The following is a 21,373-nucleotide window of genomic DNA, read 5'->3' as shown; positions in this document are numbered from 1 at the left end:
AGGGGCGTATTGATCAATATATATATATATATATATAATAAATTATATTTGTTAATCTCTTGTGATGTTGTCTATATTTATGTATAGCATAAAATATTTAAAATATAAATCGTTTTTAAATATATTGTTTACTCTTGTTTTTGTATTCTACTGTTCATTCAACTTAGCATGATCTCATTGACTTAAAAAAATTACTTAAAACTAAGTCTACAACTGACTTCCAAAGCACAGGTGTTGAAGAAGAAGAATTATGATTGAGTAACAAACTTCTTCACACATCCAAGTTGACCAATTTGTAGTATTAATAGGATTAAAAAGTGTGACTTCAAATATCGAAAAATTTGTTGCTCAAAACATTTTTATTAATAATTTTGAGTGCGCTTGACCTCAATCGAGCCAGTCTAGCGAGCAAAGATTAGGTCTAGGGTGTTACATGCAAAGTTCAAAAAATGCCTATTCACTCTCACATTGAAGATCCCTAAATTGTAAGATTTGGAAATAAAATTTTAATTCAAACTTCCATATTAGTCTGTAGGTAGTAGCCAGTAGTTTTGTTTTAGAAATTATTTAATATAAAATTTGATGTGAAAATGTGCCCGTGAAGGTCTAATATCCAAACAAATCTTTGACACTTGATATATCTACTTTAGTTATCAATACAATTCAATCTCATTAGTTATCATTATAATTCAATGGTTAATCAAAGTCATTAATCTATTTATATGCAACATAGAATTAATAATAATAATGCAAATGGAAGTCCAATCTGCTGTTTTATATGAAAATTAGCAGCACTTTTGAATAACCATAATAAATTACACACCTAAAATTATTACAACCTTAGTGATCACACTATCTATTGGTGAAAACTGCACAAAAATCCGTCCAATAGTTTTTGAGATTATTGCGTTCATACAGACAGACATGACAGGTGGACTACCCGTTATAATATAGGGTATTTGCAGTGACAAAGAAGCTTAAAATATTTGAAAATTCAAATTTTGAATGAATCCAATCCTTCTTGCCTTATTGTGTTCTTTCTCTCTCTCTCTCTCATCTTCACATAATAATCTTTTGCATTCTGGATTGTGAAGTTACATATCCTTATAATTTTGAAGTTGACGTCAATCCTACTTAGGAATACTATTATCGCCTATTTTCTGCTAAGGTTGTGTGTCGCCTTGTAAGCCAGAGAATATTGTAATAACTCTTCATATTCTTCAGTCTAGCTAGGGCAGAAACGTCACATTTATTTTATTTTAGCTAACATTAATGTAAGAATTTATGAGCACAAAAATTCAAACTAATAAGAAGTTTAAAGAATATTTTTTAAGCTATAGTATGTTTTGTCACTATCACACTTTACAAAATTTGGTATTTCCAGAAAGTGTCAAAAAACATAGTTTAGCTTTTTTTTATGAATAACAGGGAATGACGCTTCTGTCTTCTACCTACCTCTTTCTTTTATGCAATTCTAGGTCAGGTCTCAACAATAAAAAAAAATTACAGCAAGTACATAATGGCTTTCAAGTCTCAACCATGTGTGCCACTTCTGTGTGTGTTATAATATTCTAAATTCAAATTGAAATCTTATCATACAGATTACATAATTAAAGTCATATCTCAAGACACTGGCTAGCAACAGTTTTGTGTACAGGTAGCCTAATATTATGAAAACAAATTTTAGTCTGTCCATTGTTAGGTTATAAAGAGAATGTTGTCAATGAATTTTGAACTGTATTGCGTTGGTTGTAGGGTCCTATTTTGTAGAGATCAGGTTAATTGCATTGTATACTAATACAGATAATAATAGAGTAACTATGACTCTAGGCTTTGGTCTTGAAGGAATTTTAGGCAAGTACTTCTTTATATTTACATATAGTCCTGCTAGGTGTGTGGTTCCCGCCTCATAAACCAAAATAGTCTATTCTAGGTTGTGGTGGTTCCTACAAAGTTTCCTACCAAGTTCCTACCAAGTTATTAATCCATGTGGATTTATTTTAAAGCGACTAAGGGATATAAAGGTTGTGAGAGGCAACAACTGTATTCCCATAGACGGTTGACGTCAGGTAGGCGGCCGGTCATAAATCAGAGGCGTATCTTCAAAATTGAACGGTTCTTTTTTTTATGCAAATTAATAATTCGATAACGCAAAAACGTCACTCGAAAAGACAAGAGTTATTTTTATCGGGATTTTTTTTTAAAGATAACATTTCCTCGCAGGTTCAACGACCTGATAATGAAGCAGACAGACTGATATATTTAAGAAAAATCGAAATGATAAATACAGAGGCCACGCCAGTTGGTAAGTGTTTCAAATTTTCTCTATGATTTTATATGTTTGTATGTATTTAGTTTCATGTCTATAGTTAAATCATGCAAGTTAAACTTTTCCCTATTCTGCAGCAATAGTGGCACTATTGCTGCAAAGTTGAAAATTCACGTCGCTTCAGTATCTATGACAATGCATTATTATGATAGATATGAACCAATGGTAAAGTGCTTGCCACTGAACCGAGAGGTCCCGGGTTCGATCCCCGGTCGGGTCATGATGGAAAATGATCTTTTTCTGATTGGCCCGGGTCTTGGATGTTTATCTATATATGTATATGTTTTAAAAATATAGTATCGTTGAGTTAGTATCCCATAACACAAGTCTCGAACTTACTTTGGGGCTAGCTCAATCTGTGTGATTTGTCCTAATATATTTATATTTAATGGTGGCGCCCAGGATCTGCTCCCGATGAGGGAACTCCTCAACGATTTTCAGCATGGGCATGGTTTTTTTTTCTCACGCGTTAAATGGAACGTGATCTCTTTGACGACAATAAATGTTTGTGTGGCAAAAAAGACATTTTTGTAAAAAAAAAACTTGTTTTTTAAAATGTATTTACAATCTAATTTTTTTTTTCAGAGGAAAGTACAGAAATGGTGGAGCAAAACAAGTAAGTTCCTATCTTTTTTGTAAATATGAAGCTCTAGCTGCGCCCCGGGGCTTCGCTCGCATGGAAATTTCGGGACAAAAATTACTCTATATGTTATTCCAGGTTATATTCTACCCGTGTACCAAATTTCATAACAATCGATAGGTTTTGCGTGAAAGAGTAACAAACACACACGCACACATACACACATCCTCATTTACAATATTAAATAGGAATCATATGATCTTAAAATCATATCTTTCATTTATTAATTCACAATCGCTTACATTTCAGTATACAGGGTCACTAATATCTAACCCATAACCTTCCAAAGGCGCATAAGGTACATAGAGACTAACATCTTTTGTTCTACGACTTTTGTCTACAAATTTTTTCCTTTTTTTAGTTTCAATGTCGTTTCTATAAAACGTTAACTCTATGTTCGATTTCGTTACTGTACTGTCTCGTGTTCGTGTTGCTTGGCTATTACAAAGAGTTAAGATGTGTAGAATCGCAAATTAGATTGTGTTTTTATATGAAAAAAAAAACTACGAACCAGGAAAAGTCGTAGAATAAAAGTTGCTTGTTTTGATGTACCCAAGTAGTCTTTCCACCGTCCTTCACCATCCGGTGAACGAAAAACCTCGTGAGGAAATCTGCACACTGGTTGTATTAACTTGTGTGTGTGAAATGGAGAAGGCAATGGCAAACCACTCCATTAATAATGCCAAGAAAGTTGTTGTGTGCGTTTAATTCCGCGTAATAACCACGACCCTCAGCCATGAGGAATACGACTATGAAGAAGAAATAGTTTTTAGGAGGTTTTGTTTGATACCACAAACCCTATATATGTATAAATAGATATCTACAAAATTTAAATCCGGTATATGAACCGTAGTCGGGTATTGCGTAAACAATAGTAATATGGTAGTAGAAAGTTGATGAAATAAATAAATAAAACTTGTTGACTATCACATCCCAGGAGCCGTTATACATATAGGTGTACAGTCATAACCTACGTCGCGGTGATAGAGGCGAGTTTGCAATTAATTTGGCTAGTTTTGACGTGGTGTTGACTGTAGGCCTACCGTCAACTTTTTCAGAACGATTCGAATGCAACTCAGTACAATTTAGGCACCTAAAATGAATCGCATTCATACAAAAAATTAAGTCGATGGTACGAATTTGCGATGCAGTTCAGTTTAGGTCGTAAAGTGGATCGCGTTAAGAGATGATGGTAAACACTTGATTTATTATACAAATAATCGAAAATAATCCTTACATATTATAAAACAAAGTCCTCTGCTGCGTTTGTCAGTCTGTTCGCGATAAACTTCAAAAGGACGGCACGGATTTCGGTGTGGTTTTCACCAAGAACTGAAGAAGGTTTAGATGTATAATTATTTATTATATTATTACTCGAGCGAAGCCGGCACGGGACGCTAGTAATATTTATAAATGTAATCTTCAATTAATGATTAAAATAATATCGTCATCTGATAATATCTCATCTGGTAGAGAATACAAACATTTGCACATATTTCTTTGAGCGCGATAAAGGTTTTAAATAAATATTAATGTATTTTTTTAAATCTCCTATTTTTGATTTGAACTAGACTCTCAGACTACTGATATCTACTGTTTTGTATGTTTTGTAACTACATCTTATCCAGATTTCGTCAAAATCGATATAGTGGTTTAGCCGTGAAAGCGTGACAGACAGACATTTTTTAACAATAAAAGTATAGAAGTATGGATTTTAAATGACAGCTTACGAGAATTGTCTGAAAGAAAACTAGGAATGTCGACTAAGTGGAGACAAAAATGTAGGAAAGCGAATCCTGGGTTCCAACGCTCAAAGGCTGTGGAAGTAATCGGGAAAACACATGAGAGAGAGAGAGAAAAGGTATAGCTTCCATTGTCTTACCTGATGGTTTTCTATATTATGTAGTAATGCAAAACATTGCTCTTTAATTTTGTTAGGCGTTATAAAAAAATCTTATGCCCTATTGCGATGTTTGAAAAAGTTCGCCAGTCTTTAGCAGATTCGTATATATTGCTGGTTTTTCATTGTGGCAAATATAATCTCTCTGTATGAGAGAGAGCTATTCTTGTATGAATCTTTAAATTAAGCTTATATATGAAGTGTCTAGCCTGTGATCGGCTTATACGACATTGCTTAAAGCCCTTTTACGTCTAAGGGGAAACAATTTAATGCAAAAATTGTTTTCATATTAGGTACCAATGAAATGTCTTGAAATACCTATCCTTATCTTTTGTTTATCAATCAATTGCAGTTCTTATTTACTTACTCTTAAGATTGTTATTTGTTTGTCTGACTAATAGCGCGGTAAGTGATCAATCTGGGCCGTAATCTTGTTAGGGATGTTATTGTGTCGATAAAATATTGTCGATACAGTCCGAAAGTATTTTAATTTTGAAATCCAAAAATTCCGTTCCAGCCGTTTCGCCGTGAAAGCACAGGCTGACAGAGTGATTATCGCATTTATAATACTAACTGCGCCCTGGAGCTTCGTTCCCGTGTGAATTTCGGCATAAAAAGTACCCTATGTGTTATTTCAGGTTATATTACCCGTGTAACTAATTTTATAACAATCGGTCCAGTAGACTTTGCGTGAAAGAGTAGGTTTTGGTCGTCTTGTCACTAACTTTGGCATTCACAATATTAGTAGGATTTGTATCCAGGTGAGGTCTGATCCAAGTGGAACGGGGTTAGTTTATGTATTCTTTTTCCTTATTATTCATTACTAGATGTTGCCCGGGGCTTTGCTCCCGTTGGAATTTAGAAATAAAATAGTCTATAGCAATCTTGGATAATGTACCTTTCTAATGGTGAAAGAATTTTTGAAATCGGTTCGGTAGTTTCGGAGATTACCCGCCTGAAACATACAAACTCACAAACTAACAGACGTTTACCTCTTTATAATATTAGTATAGATATTTCCTATTTATTTGTACTTTTCCTACATCAAGAATTGGATACATTTTTGTTTGATATTTGTAGACATGCAGTCATTTAAAAATTAAACTAAATAAAAGCGGCTAATCGATGAAACGTCAGATAGAGAACCTGCTCTTTTTTGAAGTCGATTAAAAAGGGTTCTTGCTAAGTCCGGTTAAAATATATGTTCAAATAAGTAGCTAAATTTAGTAGAAGTACTCAATTTCGCTTGTGTTAGTAAAAACGAAAGTTTATCTCCGGTATCGATATCGACGTTGCACATCACTATTTCCTTCATTGCCCACCTCCGTTCTAGAGCCAGTCACCGCGTGTTATTTCGACATTGCCAACGTGCCGCGCTTTTGAAAGTTGAATTTCGAACTCGCGTTCCAAAAGTTTTGCGGTAAACGTCATTCGTAATACAAAATCATTTTTAATTTGAATTGAATAGAATTTTGTTGGTTTATTTTTTAATTGTGGCCAGTGTTGTGTTGTGCGACATTCTATGTTATCTGTTTAATATGTTTGTATATGACACGCTCATTTAGTATATGTATACACAGAGTGAGTGAGATAGCGTACAAGGATATTATTATATCTATTCTTAATCAAAACCAATGACTTTTAGACCATTTTATTAGCTACTAGATGTTGCCCGGGGCTTCGCTCTCGTGGGAATTTTGATGAATTTTTAAAGAAATAAAATATAGCCTATAGCAATCTTGGATAATGTACCTTTCTAATGCTGAAAGAATTTTTGAAATCGGTTTGGTAGTTTCGGAGATTACTCGCCTCAAACACACAAATGTACTTTACTCTTTATAATAATAGTATCGATATACTATAGATGAGTTTGTAAACTGTAGGTATATTTTATTTATTTTCGCAAACTTCAAACCAAGAGATTTATTCATGGGATAATTCCGCCATTTTCCTTTTTTACTATGTGCTAGCTGTCGCCCGTAACACCGCTCGCGGTGATGTTTAACATAGGGTCATGACTATATCTGTATACAAAATTTCATCAATATCGGCCCAGCGGTTTAAACGTGAAATCGTGACAGACTGACTTTCGCTTTTATAATGTTATTATGATGGATGTAATTTTTAGATATTATAAAGAGAAAATATTTGTATTTTTGTTTATGTAATGAATAACTCAAAATTACTGGACAGATTTTGATGAAATCTGTCATAGAGATAGACTAAACGTTCAATAGCAACATGTACAACGTACTCGGGAATATAACCTGAATTAACACATACGGTACTTTTTATCCCGAAATTCCCACAAGAGCGAAGCCCCGGGGCGCAGCTAGTTTACAATATCAATAGGATTAAGATTAGAAGGCGTAATTGGTGTCCGACTCGCACTTGGCCGGTTTATCTATCTTGAAAGTCACTCATAAAACATGACTGTCCTTTTTTGTCATCGTGTAAACATCTAACGATATTTTCAATTAGGGTTATTGACCGTTTATATAATAATTATTGTGACCTAAATACCAATATTTATTGTGATACAGCTGTTAAAACTCAAATCAAATCAAAAATCAAATCATCTATTCAGAAATTAGGCCTTCACAGGCACTTTTTCACGTCATATTCTAAATTAAATGATGTTTTTTACCAAAGCTACAAACCACTCGCATTTCGGAACGACCACTGCTGAGAAGAAATGCCGAAAGAAACTCATTCAAACAGTGTCGGTCCCTATCATGACAGAAGGGCTTACCATTTTTTAAATATAAATTTATGTATAATTTTTATCAGTAATGTAACAATATAAGTATATCACAATTGGTCATATTGCTAATGATACATCGTGTGGTTCCGCCCTAAAAGGACTACTCCATATCCTCCTGCGATTGTCGTATGAGACACAGCCTTGGCACTCATTATAATAACAATAGTATATAACCCTAGGAGAGACAGGCGGTCGGTCGTTTGTTAAATCGCAGAGGAAACTTCAAAATTTAAATTTCAAAGTTTATTTTTCACGCTGATCCCGGGCTTCACGGCGTCACAACCCCAAATGAAACCGGGGACATTCGGAATAGGATAAGATATACATATATAGATATATATAGTACCTATACTACAGTCTTGTTATAATGTAAAGATCAATCGCTATTTTATTATAAAACAAAGTCCCTTCCCGCTTCCCGTCTGTCCCTATAGGTATTCGAGGTCCCTATACTCGTGAACGGGTGCTGCCAGAGGGAACTGGTCATCTCGTTTCTCATATATTTTCATGTAAGTTAATTGTTCTTTCACATCGATATATATATATTATAATCAGCACTCGGATCACAATCATAACCTGTTTTGATATACCTTTTGACTATGTACATTATGTACTTTTATATATTATTAGAAAGAAAAAAAACATTGTAAGAAACAATAATGGTAAGCCGATCTGGCATGATAGGGACCAACACTGTTCAAATGAGTTTCTTTCGGCATTTCTTCTCAGCAGTGGTCGTTCCGAAATGCCAGTAGTTTGTGGCTTGTGAGAAATAACTATAATTATAAAGATTGACGAGAAAAAGTGCCTGTGAAGGTTTAATTTCTGAATAAATGATTTGAATTTGAATTTGAATTTATTATATCTTTGAAACTACGCAACAGATGACGATTTGTTTAATAAGTGTTAATAATTTTAGTGTGATTATTGTAGAAGGATGGAATATAATTTATTATGGTACCGAACGAAGCAGAGACGGGCCCCTAGTTAGAAATATACGAGGAGAAACGAGACAAAGCGCCCAATCTGTCACTTTGTATATTGATATAAATATAATATATTGAATAAGAACAATAAGATATTTAATCTTGGATAATGTACCTTTCTAATGGTGAAAGAATTTTTGAAATCGGTTCGGTAGTTTCCGTGATTACCCGCCTCAAACATACAAATTAACAAACGGTTACCTCTTTATAATATTAGTATAGATTAGCCTTTTGAATGATTAGGGATTTGTATGGAGATATTGTATCTCACTCGTCCATTGTATATATACATAGTTTTCTTCGTCTTAATAGTTTTAGGTTTTCCTCAAAGATCGTTTGAAGAATACTACAAAACAAGTTTTTTGTTGCGATTGAGGAAAATACTAGCAAAACAAAAATCTTTTTGTTTCAAATGTCGTTATTTCTTTTAGGAGCGGTGGTGCGAGGTTCGAGTCCTACTCGCGCCACATGAGTTTGTATATCAATCTGACTCATGTATAGTAGTTTTCATAGACCACCACTTGCTTCCGGTGAAGGAAAACATCGTGAGGAAACCTGCACTCTGGGTGATAATATAATTTATCATCTAATCCCCTTGAGAATTCTGTTCATGAGACTACTCCTCACGGAATTAAATGAATTTACGGACGGACACACTCAACGGCCCACACTAAGCAGTAAGCATGTATCGCGGCACCGACGAACACAAACACAGAATCTACCCCGATACACTCAAAACCGCAGAGAAATATTTCTGATCATAGTTACAAATATTTGTCCGGCCGGGATTCGAAGTTGGAACATTCGGTGAATAATAATTGACGTATCTATACTATCATTATAAAGAGGTAAGCGTTTGTGAGTTTGTATATTTGAGGCGGGTAATCTCCGAAACTACCGAACCGATTACAAAAATTCTTTCACCATTCGAAAGGTTGCTATAGGCTATGGCGGTATTCTATCTCAAAATTCCGACGGGAGCGAGGCCCCGGTCAACTTCTATATATATATATATATATATATATATATTCCTTTCATCAGCACTTGATCACAATCATAATATGTTTCAGTATACCTTTTGACCATGTACTTTATTGTGTAAGTACACAATAAAGTACAATGTTATATTACTGATAAAAAATTATACATAAATTTATATTTAAAAAATGGTAAGCCCTTCTGGCATAATAGGGACCAACACTGTTTGAATGAGTTTCTTTCGGCATTTCTTCTCAGCAGTGGTCGTTCCGAAATGCTAGTAGTTTGTAGGTTTGGTAAACATCATTTAATTTAGAATATGACGTGAAAAAGTGCCTGTGAAGGCCTAATTTCTGAATAAATGATTTGATTTTGATTTTGATTTTCTAGTGTATTGACATAGCGGTAGAAATATAATTTAGTTTATGTCCGTGAGGTTGATACAATTGTTGTTTTTCAATGATTAACTGATCACAATTAAAATATTTAATAAACATTATTGTAACACCGTTTGGAAGACCGACTTAGTTTTGTTTTGATATTGTAACGCTTGTTTTTGTAAAAATATTTTGATCGATCGTATCGTATATCCTTCTTTTGTTTTTTTTTGTACGTTTGAAAGCCCTTTGTTGTTAATCTATGGTCGTGCCTGTTGACAACGTCAGCTGTCAAGTATATCTGTCATTGTGACGTCCAATGGTCATGTTACCCTACGGGCGGTTTCCGAACTCAACGAAAAACAAAAGAAGGAACTCATTCGATCGATCGAAATATTTAAAAACAAAACAAGCGTTAAAGCAATATATATATATATAGGTATATATTTCGAAAACGTGCATGTCATTGGTTCAATTCTGTGATACAGATATTTATACAAATATCTATACAAAAGTTGCTGCTGATATGAAGTAACATACAAACTTTCGCGTTGTTAATGTTAGAAGGATTATTGATAACTAGCTTTTGTCCGCGGCTTCGCCCGCGTTAATTTTCCGTAATGAAAGGTATGTTCTTCTCCATACTTCAAACTATGTGTATGCAGAATTTCAAGAAGATTGGTCGAGTAGATAGAGCTTGAAGAGTAAACGTTTAAGAGAAACAAACTTACCTTCGCACATATAATATTAGTTAGAAATTAAACAGACTGAATTAAATATTAGATATTAGACAAACAAACTTACTTTCGCATTTGTAATATTAGCAAGGAGTAGCTTGTGCCCGCGACTTGGCCCGCGTGATTTTCCAATTTTCCCCTGTCATACTCTCCTTTTCTTATATTAGTTAAGATATATTTATTTTACTATCGGTTGACTGGGAGAAATCCCTTCATGGGATAATTCCGCCTTAATTATATATCATTCTGTATTCTGTCTTATGTACTCATATATCCTTACATAAAATAAAGTTCTCTTCCGCGTCTGTCTGTTCGCGATAAACTCAAAAACTACTGCACGGTTTTTCATGCGGTTACCACCAAACGATAGTGTGGTTCGTGGGGAAGGTTTAAGTGTGTAATTTATTATGTTTTTACCCGAGCGAAGCCGGGAGGGGCGGGTAGTTTTCTATATTCATCAAAGTTTAACTAAAAAATCTCTTCAAAAGTTGGTCAAACTCGAAGACGTAAGGTCGTACAGAAAACTGTATCGAATTGCGAAAGTGCTATTTTCCATCCTTTTCTCGCCCTTGCTGTCTCTCTCACACACTTTCTCTGTTACGGAGCAGTTGCGTTGTGAATAACGTAATGTAACGTTTCTGTTATGTTTACAAATATGTAGGTAGATACATAGACAAGGTAGGTATGTATTATTAAATGAAGTCCCCTGTCCCGACTGTCTGTCTTTATTAACGCGGCAAACTAAAAAAAACAATACTTTTACGATTTTTCACTAAGTGATAATATGATTTCTGAGGAAGGTTCATGTGTTAAATTTATTATTGTTTAACACGGGCGCAGCCGGAACGGGTCACTAGTTAAAATCAAATTAGTTACTATAATTACTAAACGACTAATTCGTTTTTGAAATGAATATTTCATCCTTATGCTAGCTTACATATTATAAAACAACGTTTGCTGCCTCGTCTGTCTGTCTGTACGCGACAAACTCAAAAACTATTGCACGGATTTTCATGAGGTTTTCGCCAATGGATAGTGTGGTTCCTGAGCAAGGTTAGGTGTATAATTGATTATGTTTTTACCCGAGCGAAGCCGGGACGGGCCGCTAGTAAGCGATAAAAGAATGGCTGAGATTTCAGTTTGATTATTTTCAAGGAAATAAATTCACGCGAGAGGTTCCAATGCAGACTATATAAAGCCTTTATTTTGATGGCTATATGTAAATTTAACTCACCCATTTATCGCCAAAATGAGGCGCTTGAGAGACGGTACAAAGTGTGTGTGATCACAATTTTCGAAACATTATATTAATTATGAAAAATCGTTAAGAAGATAATCATTTAAAAAATTGAACAACTTTTAGTGAGACACTAAACTCTTACACACAATTACAACGAGCACAACACAAAACCAACAATCATAAATTAGACATTCACACGCACTTAACGCCAATAAAGCTACAAACTACTATCATTGCAAATGACTGCCGAAATAAAATAATTTAACACTATTAAATTCTTAACCTGACAGATAATTTTAAATTCTATTTTATACGTCGCACAGGGAGTCAAACCCAATTTCCAAATGCTAAATCATATGATCACTATACCACAAGTATTATCCAATTAGCGTAGATTATATATATACATATATATATATTTTGCGCACATCTCCTTTGCACCCGGCCCCACTACGTAACATTATGTATGAAAATCATAGTATGTGTGAGTGGTTTTGTTAGCTCTTAACGTGATTTCTCTTCGATAGTAATAATATATTGTCAGTTTTAATACTAATATATTGACAAATATTATAAATAGTCGATATATAGGTTAAATATATATATAAAAAATGTTTTTTTGAATTGTGATAGTGGTCGTTTATGACATACGTGAAATATATAATAAAATTAGGAAAAAGCATTGTCTCGATTCGTCTAAAGCGTTTTTTTTTAGCTTTTTTTAAATTATATTTCTGTTTTTGTTAATAAATATCAGTGATTTAAATGATAAATTTCGCAAAAAAAAACAGTTCAGAAATCTAAACAGATATACTATACAAGATTAGTAGAATGAGACAGTGTTAGTGTTTAGTGTGTGAGTGAAAGAGACAACATGATTTCGAGGGGGGTGAAGTACCAGCGGCTCGACGACCTGGAGATTGGGTAAGGATATTATTATGATATAATATGTATTGTATTGGATGTTTATCTATATATGTATTTGTTATAAAATATAGTATCGTTGAGTTAGCATCCCATAACACAAGTCTCGAACTTACTTTGGGGCTAGCTCAATCTGTGTGATTTGTCCTAATATAAAATTTAAAAAAATTCTTAAATTCTTAAATTTAATATTAAATTCAGGAGAAAATGTTGCAAAGCTAAATTACGTTTATTTTTTATTTTTTGATACGTTAACATTTTACATAGGCAGGTATTGATTAGTTTATCCTTATAAGAGGAATAATAAAACCAAATAAATAAAATTAAAACTAATTACATTAAGGTTGGCTGGAAGAAATTGCATTAGCGATAAGTCCGCCTTTGCACTCATTATGTTTGAATATCTTGTTGCAACTGTACTCCTTTGTGAATGGTGCAATAAAGAGTTTATCTATCTATCTATCTAAATACTAACAAATTAAATATTTACAAAAAATGCAACTTTTAACTGTGCTATAATTTAGTATTTTAAAATATTTTCTGTGGATAAATTATATAAATTAGCGGCCCCGATGTATAATGAAAATACATTTCTGAAAAAGAATATGTATCCCACTAATACTATAAATGCTAAAATTGTTTGTGTACTCTTTCACGCAAAATCTACTGGACGTATTATAATGAAATTTAGTACACGTGCAGAATATAACCTGGAATAACAAATAGGGTACTTTTTGTCCCGAAATTCCCACAATGTCTGTGTGAAAGAAATTAGGAGATACCTTTGCCCAGCAGTGGAAAGCTTTTAATATGGGCTACTATGTTTGTTCGCGCAAAACGTAAAAACTACTGGTTGGAATTTGATGTGGTTTTAACAGTTGTGTAGCGGATGGTCTAACTTAAAATCTGGTATATAGGTTTCATCGCGACACGTTGCTTAGAACTCGAGTTATTTTGTTACGAGTATGTGCAAAAGCTAGTTACGTTACATAGTATAAAACATAGACGCTTCCAGCTGTTTGTCTCTATGTATGCTTAGATCTTTAAAACCACATTTGTTTGAAATAGATACTGTGATTCTTGAGGAAGTATTACGCGTATATTTTTTATGGTTTTACCCGTGTGAAGCCGGGACGCGCATCTAGTTAAATAATAAAGATTTCGTTCGCCAGGACCTCGCTTAAATATTCCTACTAGAACATATTATAACAAATATGATATTATTTATCTATACTACATAGATAACGACATATCGGCATCTCTTATCTATTGACAGGGCTCTGATAATTCGCCATCTCTTTCATTCACATGGAAACGACAAGGCACATTATATATATATGTAGTGGATGATTACAAAAGTGTTTATACCGTTAAAGTCGTCGTTGTTGAATCATAAAATATTAGCTTTTGCCTGCGGCTTCGCCCGTGTGAATTTCATAGTAAAGTCTCATCTCATTCCTTAGGGAAAATGATGAAGAGTATGTTTACCAATTTTCAGCTTTTTATCTTGAAAAAATGTATTAAGTCCCATATAATCTTTCATCCCCCTTTTGAAGGGGTTGAGGGTTAATTTTCCGAAAAATTGATCAATTCATTATTTTGTCGTAAACAACTATAAGATCCAAATATTTCAAGTCACTAACTTCCGATGTAGAACTTTCATATAAAAGTTTTTCACCCCTTTCACCCCCTTCGGGGTAGAATTTCCAAAAATCCCCTCTTAGTGCTCCACTTACACTCCTCAGGGAACCCACATGCCAAATTTCAGCTTCCTACGCCCAGTAGTTTCGGCTGTACGTTGTCTGTCAGTCAGTAACGGAAGAGCTTTATGTATATTGATGAATATCAAATCTTATCTATCGCGGTCACTGTAAATATTTGATTTTGAAAAAAATATAACCTTACAACCATACTAATATTATAAATGTGAAAGTCTGTCTGTCTGGTTAAACCGCTGGACCGATTTTGATGAAATTTGGTATGCATGCAGTTGAAGCACCCAGTTCAAACATAGGTTACTTATTTTTTCAACGATCTACCCCCCAAGTGACTATAATGGTGGTGAAACTTTGTATGAAAATTGTGTCTGTTCCCCTTTTGCAGAGAAATTCACACGGTACCGCTACCGCTAGTATTTTATAAAGATGTCCCCCATCGCGTTTGCCTGTAACGCGATAAACTCTATCTTAAACATTCTTATCTCAAAAGAACTGTGTAACTGTGTATCTGTCTGTGACATCGTAGCTACAAAACGGATAAACCGATTTTCGTTTAGTTTTTTTTTTGTGTCATAGATAATTTTGTAAATAAATAAATAAATAACATCCTTAATAAATGAATGAATGAATGAATGAATGAATGAATGAATGAATGAATGAATGAATGAATAAATAAATAAATAAATAAATAAATTTTGTCCCTAGTGTGCTTAGCCATGTTTCATGAAAATCAGTTCGGCCGTTCAAAAGTTGTAGCGAAATGAATATTAAAAGTCGGGGATTTTTAATTTGTGTAACAAATAAACTTGTTGCACAATATGCTAAACGCGTACGTACCTTATACTTATGTCTTTTAAATAGGGTTTGGTTTACAAAGGATTCTTTATACAGGGTTGCTGGTATCAAACACAAAGCCCCCTAAAGAATACTCGGGTTCATCAAAACTAGCAACTTTTATTCTACGACTTCTCGTGATTCATTGTTTATTTTTTTCATATAAAAACAAAAACAATCTAATTTGCGATTCTACACAATGCCTAATATATGTAATAGCCGAGCAACACGAGACAGTACAGTAGCGTTATGTAGCGGAATCGAATAGAGTTTTATAGAAACGACATAACTAAAAAAGAGGTCTCTATGTACCTTATGCGCCTTTGGAAGGTTATGCGTTAGATACCAGTGACCCTGTATAAGTGCTTCTAAAATAAGATCTTTTGAAACGGGTGCACCAAGACGAATGCCACTAAGATCGCGATGTCTTAATGAAAAATTCCTGTCATATTGAATGTGGGCGTGACTCGATAAAACCATGGATTCCTTCCGAGCTTAAGATGCCAGCTCCACGCAGTCGCCGAACTCGGACACGTGCCGACGTAAATGCGTGAACATTGCGTAGTTAATATGAGAGCTTTTATTTACCGCAGTGAAGAATCAGTAATGTATACCGAACCGCCAAAGTTTGGCGAACTGTTTGGCGACAATTTGGAGCTAGTGTGAGATATTGGCACAAACAATATTGTAATAGTTCGGTGTGGTGTCTCCATAATAAATAATTTAAATCTAGCTAGCCCCAAAGTAAGTTCGAGACTTGTGTTATTTGATACTAACTCAACGATGTATTGAAAAAAAAAATGCAAATAAAATTTTATTTCGCAAAAGTAGCTTTTCACCCGACTGCAAGGTTTCTTGTATGTAATAATCTTTATTGAAATTCAAATCATTTATTCAGAAATTAGACCTTCACAGGCACTTTTTCTCGTCAATTTTTATATTTATAGTTATTTCTTACAAGCTACAAACTACTGGCATTTCGGAACGACCACTGCTGAGAAGAATCATATCAATCATACCCTATCATGCCAGATCGGCTTACCATTATTGTTTCTTACAATGTTTTTTTTTTCTAATAATATATCAAAGTACATAATGTATATAGTCAAAAGTAGTAGTAGTATTATATTAAGTTATATATATATATATATGAATATATGTATATGTGTAGCGTTAGTAGGTGACGTTAAAACAAACATGGCGACATTGGACTTGGTGAAAATCTTTTTTTTTTCGTATACTACAATGTGGGAATCAAATTAAAGGGCTCATCGCAAGGAGTCCGGAGCAGGCAAGCTTTTTTTTTAATTTTGTTGTAATATTCCTTCAAATTTGACGTGAAAAAATGCCTGTGAAAATCTAAATTCTGAATAATTGACTTTAGAAAGAGCTATGATTTACAACAGCAGAAAACCACCGAAAATTGCTGTGCCCGTACCTACACATTCAATCCACCATGTAACCGATTCATTAAATCCCAAAACGTGACAACACTTCCGTTTTTCTTTCGTATCGTAAACAAAGCATTTGTTTTATAAACATTCCAAGATGGCTGCTCAATTGAGTTTTCTCGTGGGCTTATTATTGCGCGATTTACTAAAATAGATTTACTGACGATCTCGGTGGCGCAGTGGTAAAGCGTTTGCCTCTGAACCGAGAGGTCCCGGGTTCGATCCCCGGTCGGGTCATGACGGAAAATGATCTTTTTCTGATTGGCCCGGGTCTCGGATGTTTATCTATATATATATTTTTCATAAAATATAGTAGTTTTATGAAAAATATATATAGTATAGTATCCCATAGTGTAGTATCCCATAACACAAGTCGCGAACATACTTTGTAGCTAACTCAATCTGTGTGATTTGTCCTAATATCCTAATATATTTATTTAATGTTCGTTTTCACTTTACCAAATGAATCTCCATGTAGAGTGTGACTACACTGTGTAGTGGAAAACTGTAATACTTTACAATAAATTCCTTTATCTAGTGTAGAATAAATTGGAAACAGGATTTTTTAGTTTTCGCTGATAAACAAAAGCAATTGGCACAAATGTGATGGTGGCGCTAGTGTGCAGTCATGTATCAGCTTAAGGCGCACACTAGCGCCGCCATGACATTTTTACCAATTTATTTTGTACATTAACGAGAAATAAAAAAGATTTTAACAGATTTTGCCACACTATATACAAAATATCAGTAGAAACAATTACAGTTTTCTATAATACAATGTGATCACAGTTGACTAAACGGATTTTGGCGGACACCGTTTCCGATTCAGTCGACTGTGACTACGTTGTGTAATGGATAACTGTAATACTTTCTAGTAAAATTCTTAGTGTGTACAGACATAGATACTCCACGCCTTATGATATTCCTCGAAAGAGCCACGAGAGCGAGCATGGCGTGTAGGTTCTCTGTAGGGGTGTGTAGGGGAGCACTAAGAAGGGATTTCCCGAAATACCCACACGAAACGGATTTGTACACACATACGAAGTTGCGGGCAAAAGCTAGTATTACAACGCACATTTTTTATCTAATCTAATAGATTTTTCTGCACTTTTATAATTTAGCCCTGTAATTGTTAGCTAAAATTGTTTTAGACTCTCTATTGTAAGACATCCTAAAATCGTTTGGAATTTATTTCTTTAGACTTAACAGCAAACTAGTTTAATAATATTTGAGACAATATTCTCATATCAAATGTATGTATGTAATAATAATTTCGAAATGTACACACAACAACAGGTTAAAAACTCAAGCCGGTCAGGGGTTGCAGGGGGGCGGCAGCCCCCCGCAATAAAAAAACATTTAGATAACAAACCTAGCTGTGTCGGTTAGGTTAGGTTAGTATTGTGAACACACCAAGCGAAGCGAGCGGAGCTTCAAACTATGCCGACATAAGATACGATGGTTAGGTTTGGATATGTGTCCAAAAAGTTAGGTTAGGTTGGGAAGAGCCTATACTTATGCATGATGGCAGTTAAATAAATATCATTGCACAATAATTGACGACCTCGGTGGCGAAGTGGTAAAGTGCTTGCCTCTGAACCGAGAGGTCCCGGGTTCGATCCCCGGTCGGGTCATGATGGAAAATGATCTTTTTCTGATTGGCCCGGGTCTTGGATGTTTATCTATATATGTATTTGTTATAAAATATAGTATCGTTGAGTTAGTATCCCGTAACACAAGTCTCGAACTTACTTTGGGGCTAGCTCAATCGGTGTGATTTGTCTTAATATATTTATTTATTTATTATTTATTTATTTAATAAATATTAGGCGTTGTTATTTTTGTACTTAATTGTTTATTGAGAAACATAATTAAACCATTATGAATATTAGAAGTAATACGTTATTTTGGACTACTGACTAATTTGGGAAGTAAATGAACAGCGGTAAAATGTTAGGGGAATCAAAAACTGGCTGTACTAAATTAAGAATAATGAAAATATACGAAAAAATTTGAAGCAAAAAGTTTGTGTACCAACCTAGATTAGTGATACAAAAAATTAGAGGAACCAATAGAGACCCTAATACATATCTATACTATTGTTATAAAGAGGTAAGCATTTGTGAGTTCGGATGTTTGAGGCGGGTAATCTCGGAAATCACCGAAATGATTTCAAAAATTGAACGAATGAATGTTCATTGTCCTAGATTCCTATATTTTATCTCAAAATTCCCACGGGAACGACAACATCTAGTGTATTAAATACTTTATCACGATAAGGAAACTCAGTAGACGTTGCACTGCATTGACGCAAATAAAGGGGTGTTTTAAGTTTGACCGCTAAGTGTGTCTGCCTGTCTGTGTACGTGGCACCGTAGCTCATCAACGGGTGAGCCGATTTGGCTGCGGTTTTTTTTATTTGATAGCTAATTTTTATGCGGTGATTCTTAGATATGTTTGATCAAAATCTGTTCAGCCGTTCAATAGCTGTAGCGAAGTGAATATTGATAGTCAGGAATTTGTCTAACAAATAAACTTGTATAATCTATTTAGCGGTATACTTTCCCGAATCTTAAAATTTATGGATACGGTAGACAATGTCAATATGTCAAATAATGTGTCAGACAGAATAATAGGTATATGGAACACTAGCTGCGCCCCGGGGCTTCGCTCCCGTGGAAATTTCGAGATAAAATGTACCCTATATTATGTTATACCAGGTTACCTATATTCTATCCGTGTTACCAAATTTCACAACAATCCGTCAAGTAAATTTGGAGTGAAAGAGTAACAAACATACACACATCCTCACGCATTTATAGTATTAGTTGGATTGTCTACAAATTTGTGCTACCTAAACGAATGAAGTTGGGCGCTAATACATCTTTGACAAGAACATATCAACAAGTTAAATTGTTGATAAAAAACACGAGGTTACTCAAGGTCATTGCAATTTAACCTTTATCACCACCACATAGAGTTGGCGTTGTAACTTGACCATATCACTTAATTGCTCTGATAATGGTGGACACAGCACAAGGTCATTGCTTTCGCTTTTAAGCTCATTAAAAGCTCGCCATACAAGAAGTTACAAAGTACGGTGAGAAGTTGAAAAGAAATCCTGTAAAACAAGTTTATTTGTTAGAAAATTAAAAAATCCCTGACTATCAATATTCACTTCGCTACAACTTTTGTACACAGGAAGAAAAGGAAAATTCGCGCAGGAATAAAATTTAAATTGTCGTGTTCGATAGCCATTGGCTGCCGCGCGAGGGGTCGCGGGCGTGACGCGCCTAGTGTTGTGGTGTACTGGCGTAGACACCACTCATTTTAAAAAAATAAAAATTAGACTACTAAACTCTGGCTTCTCACCCACGGTGAAAAATAGTCACGGTAAAAATCGAGCTGATATCGCTACATTAGCATTTTACGGTAAAAATTTAGTTAATATTCATATTTAACCCTTTAAACGCTGGTATTAACCCTTTAAATACGTTAGGAAAGCTTACAATTTCAGAAGTCCTTGGCGTTTCGTGATTGTTTCCGACGGACACATTAGTTTAATTTTTACCGTGGGAAATTATCTTATTGTAAAAGGTACAATGTTTAGAGGCAAGTATAGTTGACTCATGGTGCATATGATAAGGATTCATGCGTGTCTGTTATAATTATCTATACTATAAGTCTATGGACATCGTCATATATCATCCAATGCCATAAAATGTAGCCATGCCATCATCCAATGCCATTAGATGTTGATAGAGTGGATTGTTTGAACAAATAAAGATTATTATTATTGTTGGAGCCTAGGTGTCTTGCGATCAGGTTAATAATGAAAAATATAACTTGCATACAGTACTTGAGATTTAATGTTTTACTAGATACAAATATATATATATAAGTGTTCTTCTTCTTATATATATATATATATAAATATATATATTTTATATATATATATATATATATATATATATATATATATATATATATATATATATATATATATAAACACTTATATATATATAAGTGTTCACCAAGTTTAGTTATGAGAAGAGAGAGAGGGTAATCGCGCGCGAGCTTATATACAACACTCGCGGGGATGTATGAAGCGGGGGGCGGCATCTCGGGGATAGTTAACTGGACGGCGCGAACAATTATTACGAGTATTATATTATAATTGCCTTTTTAATGGACAAAGATACTCGCAGGAGCTGATTAATTCATTAAGAATCGTTTGATATCCCATGTACCTACTTTCAAAATTCGAACCGACTGTGATCGAAAGGTCCCAGGTTCGAATCCTACTAGCATGTGGCAACATGAGTTTGTATATCAATTTAACTTATGTATAATTGTTTTCGTAGTGTTCACGATGGAAAACGTCGTGAGGAAACCGGCATACTGGTTGTACAGTTTCCACTCTAGTGTTTATGCGATCGTTTGACACTAGATGGCGATAGGTACTCGTAAAAGTTATGTCAGAAGAGTTACGACT

General features: G+C 34.4%; 1 protein-coding gene across 6 annotated transcripts in view; it reads left to right on the top strand.

Annotated features, from left to right (window-relative positions):
• ATP7 overlaps window positions 1–21,373 on the top strand; it is a 63,702-nt gene that overhangs the window by 544 nt on the left and 41,785 nt on the right. For 3 of the 6 annotated variants that reach the window (XM_053765775.1, XM_053765776.1, XM_053765770.2), the window contains exons 2-3: window positions 2,224–2,305; window positions 2,915–2,945. In XM_053765775.1, coding sequence (XP_053621750.1) covers window positions 2,278–2,305; window positions 2,915–2,945 — 59 coding nt within the window. In that variant the 5' untranslated portion in view covers window positions 2,224–2,277. Of the gene's footprint in view, window positions 1–2,223; window positions 2,306–2,914; window positions 2,946–6,192; window positions 6,410–12,708; window positions 12,876–21,373 lie in introns of those variants that run through there. The other 3 variants (XM_053765772.1, XM_053765771.2, XM_053765774.1) reach the window with 3 other exon arrangements.

This window comes from Plodia interpunctella, chromosome 28 (assembly GCF_027563975.2).
Source record: "Plodia interpunctella isolate USDA-ARS_2022_Savannah chromosome 28, ilPloInte3.2, whole genome shotgun sequence".
Taxonomy (NCBI): domain Eukaryota; kingdom Metazoa; phylum Arthropoda; class Insecta; order Lepidoptera; family Pyralidae; genus Plodia; species Plodia interpunctella.
The sequence above is the reverse complement of the archived record's forward strand: the minus strand, read 5'-3'. Positions and strand labels throughout refer to the sequence as shown.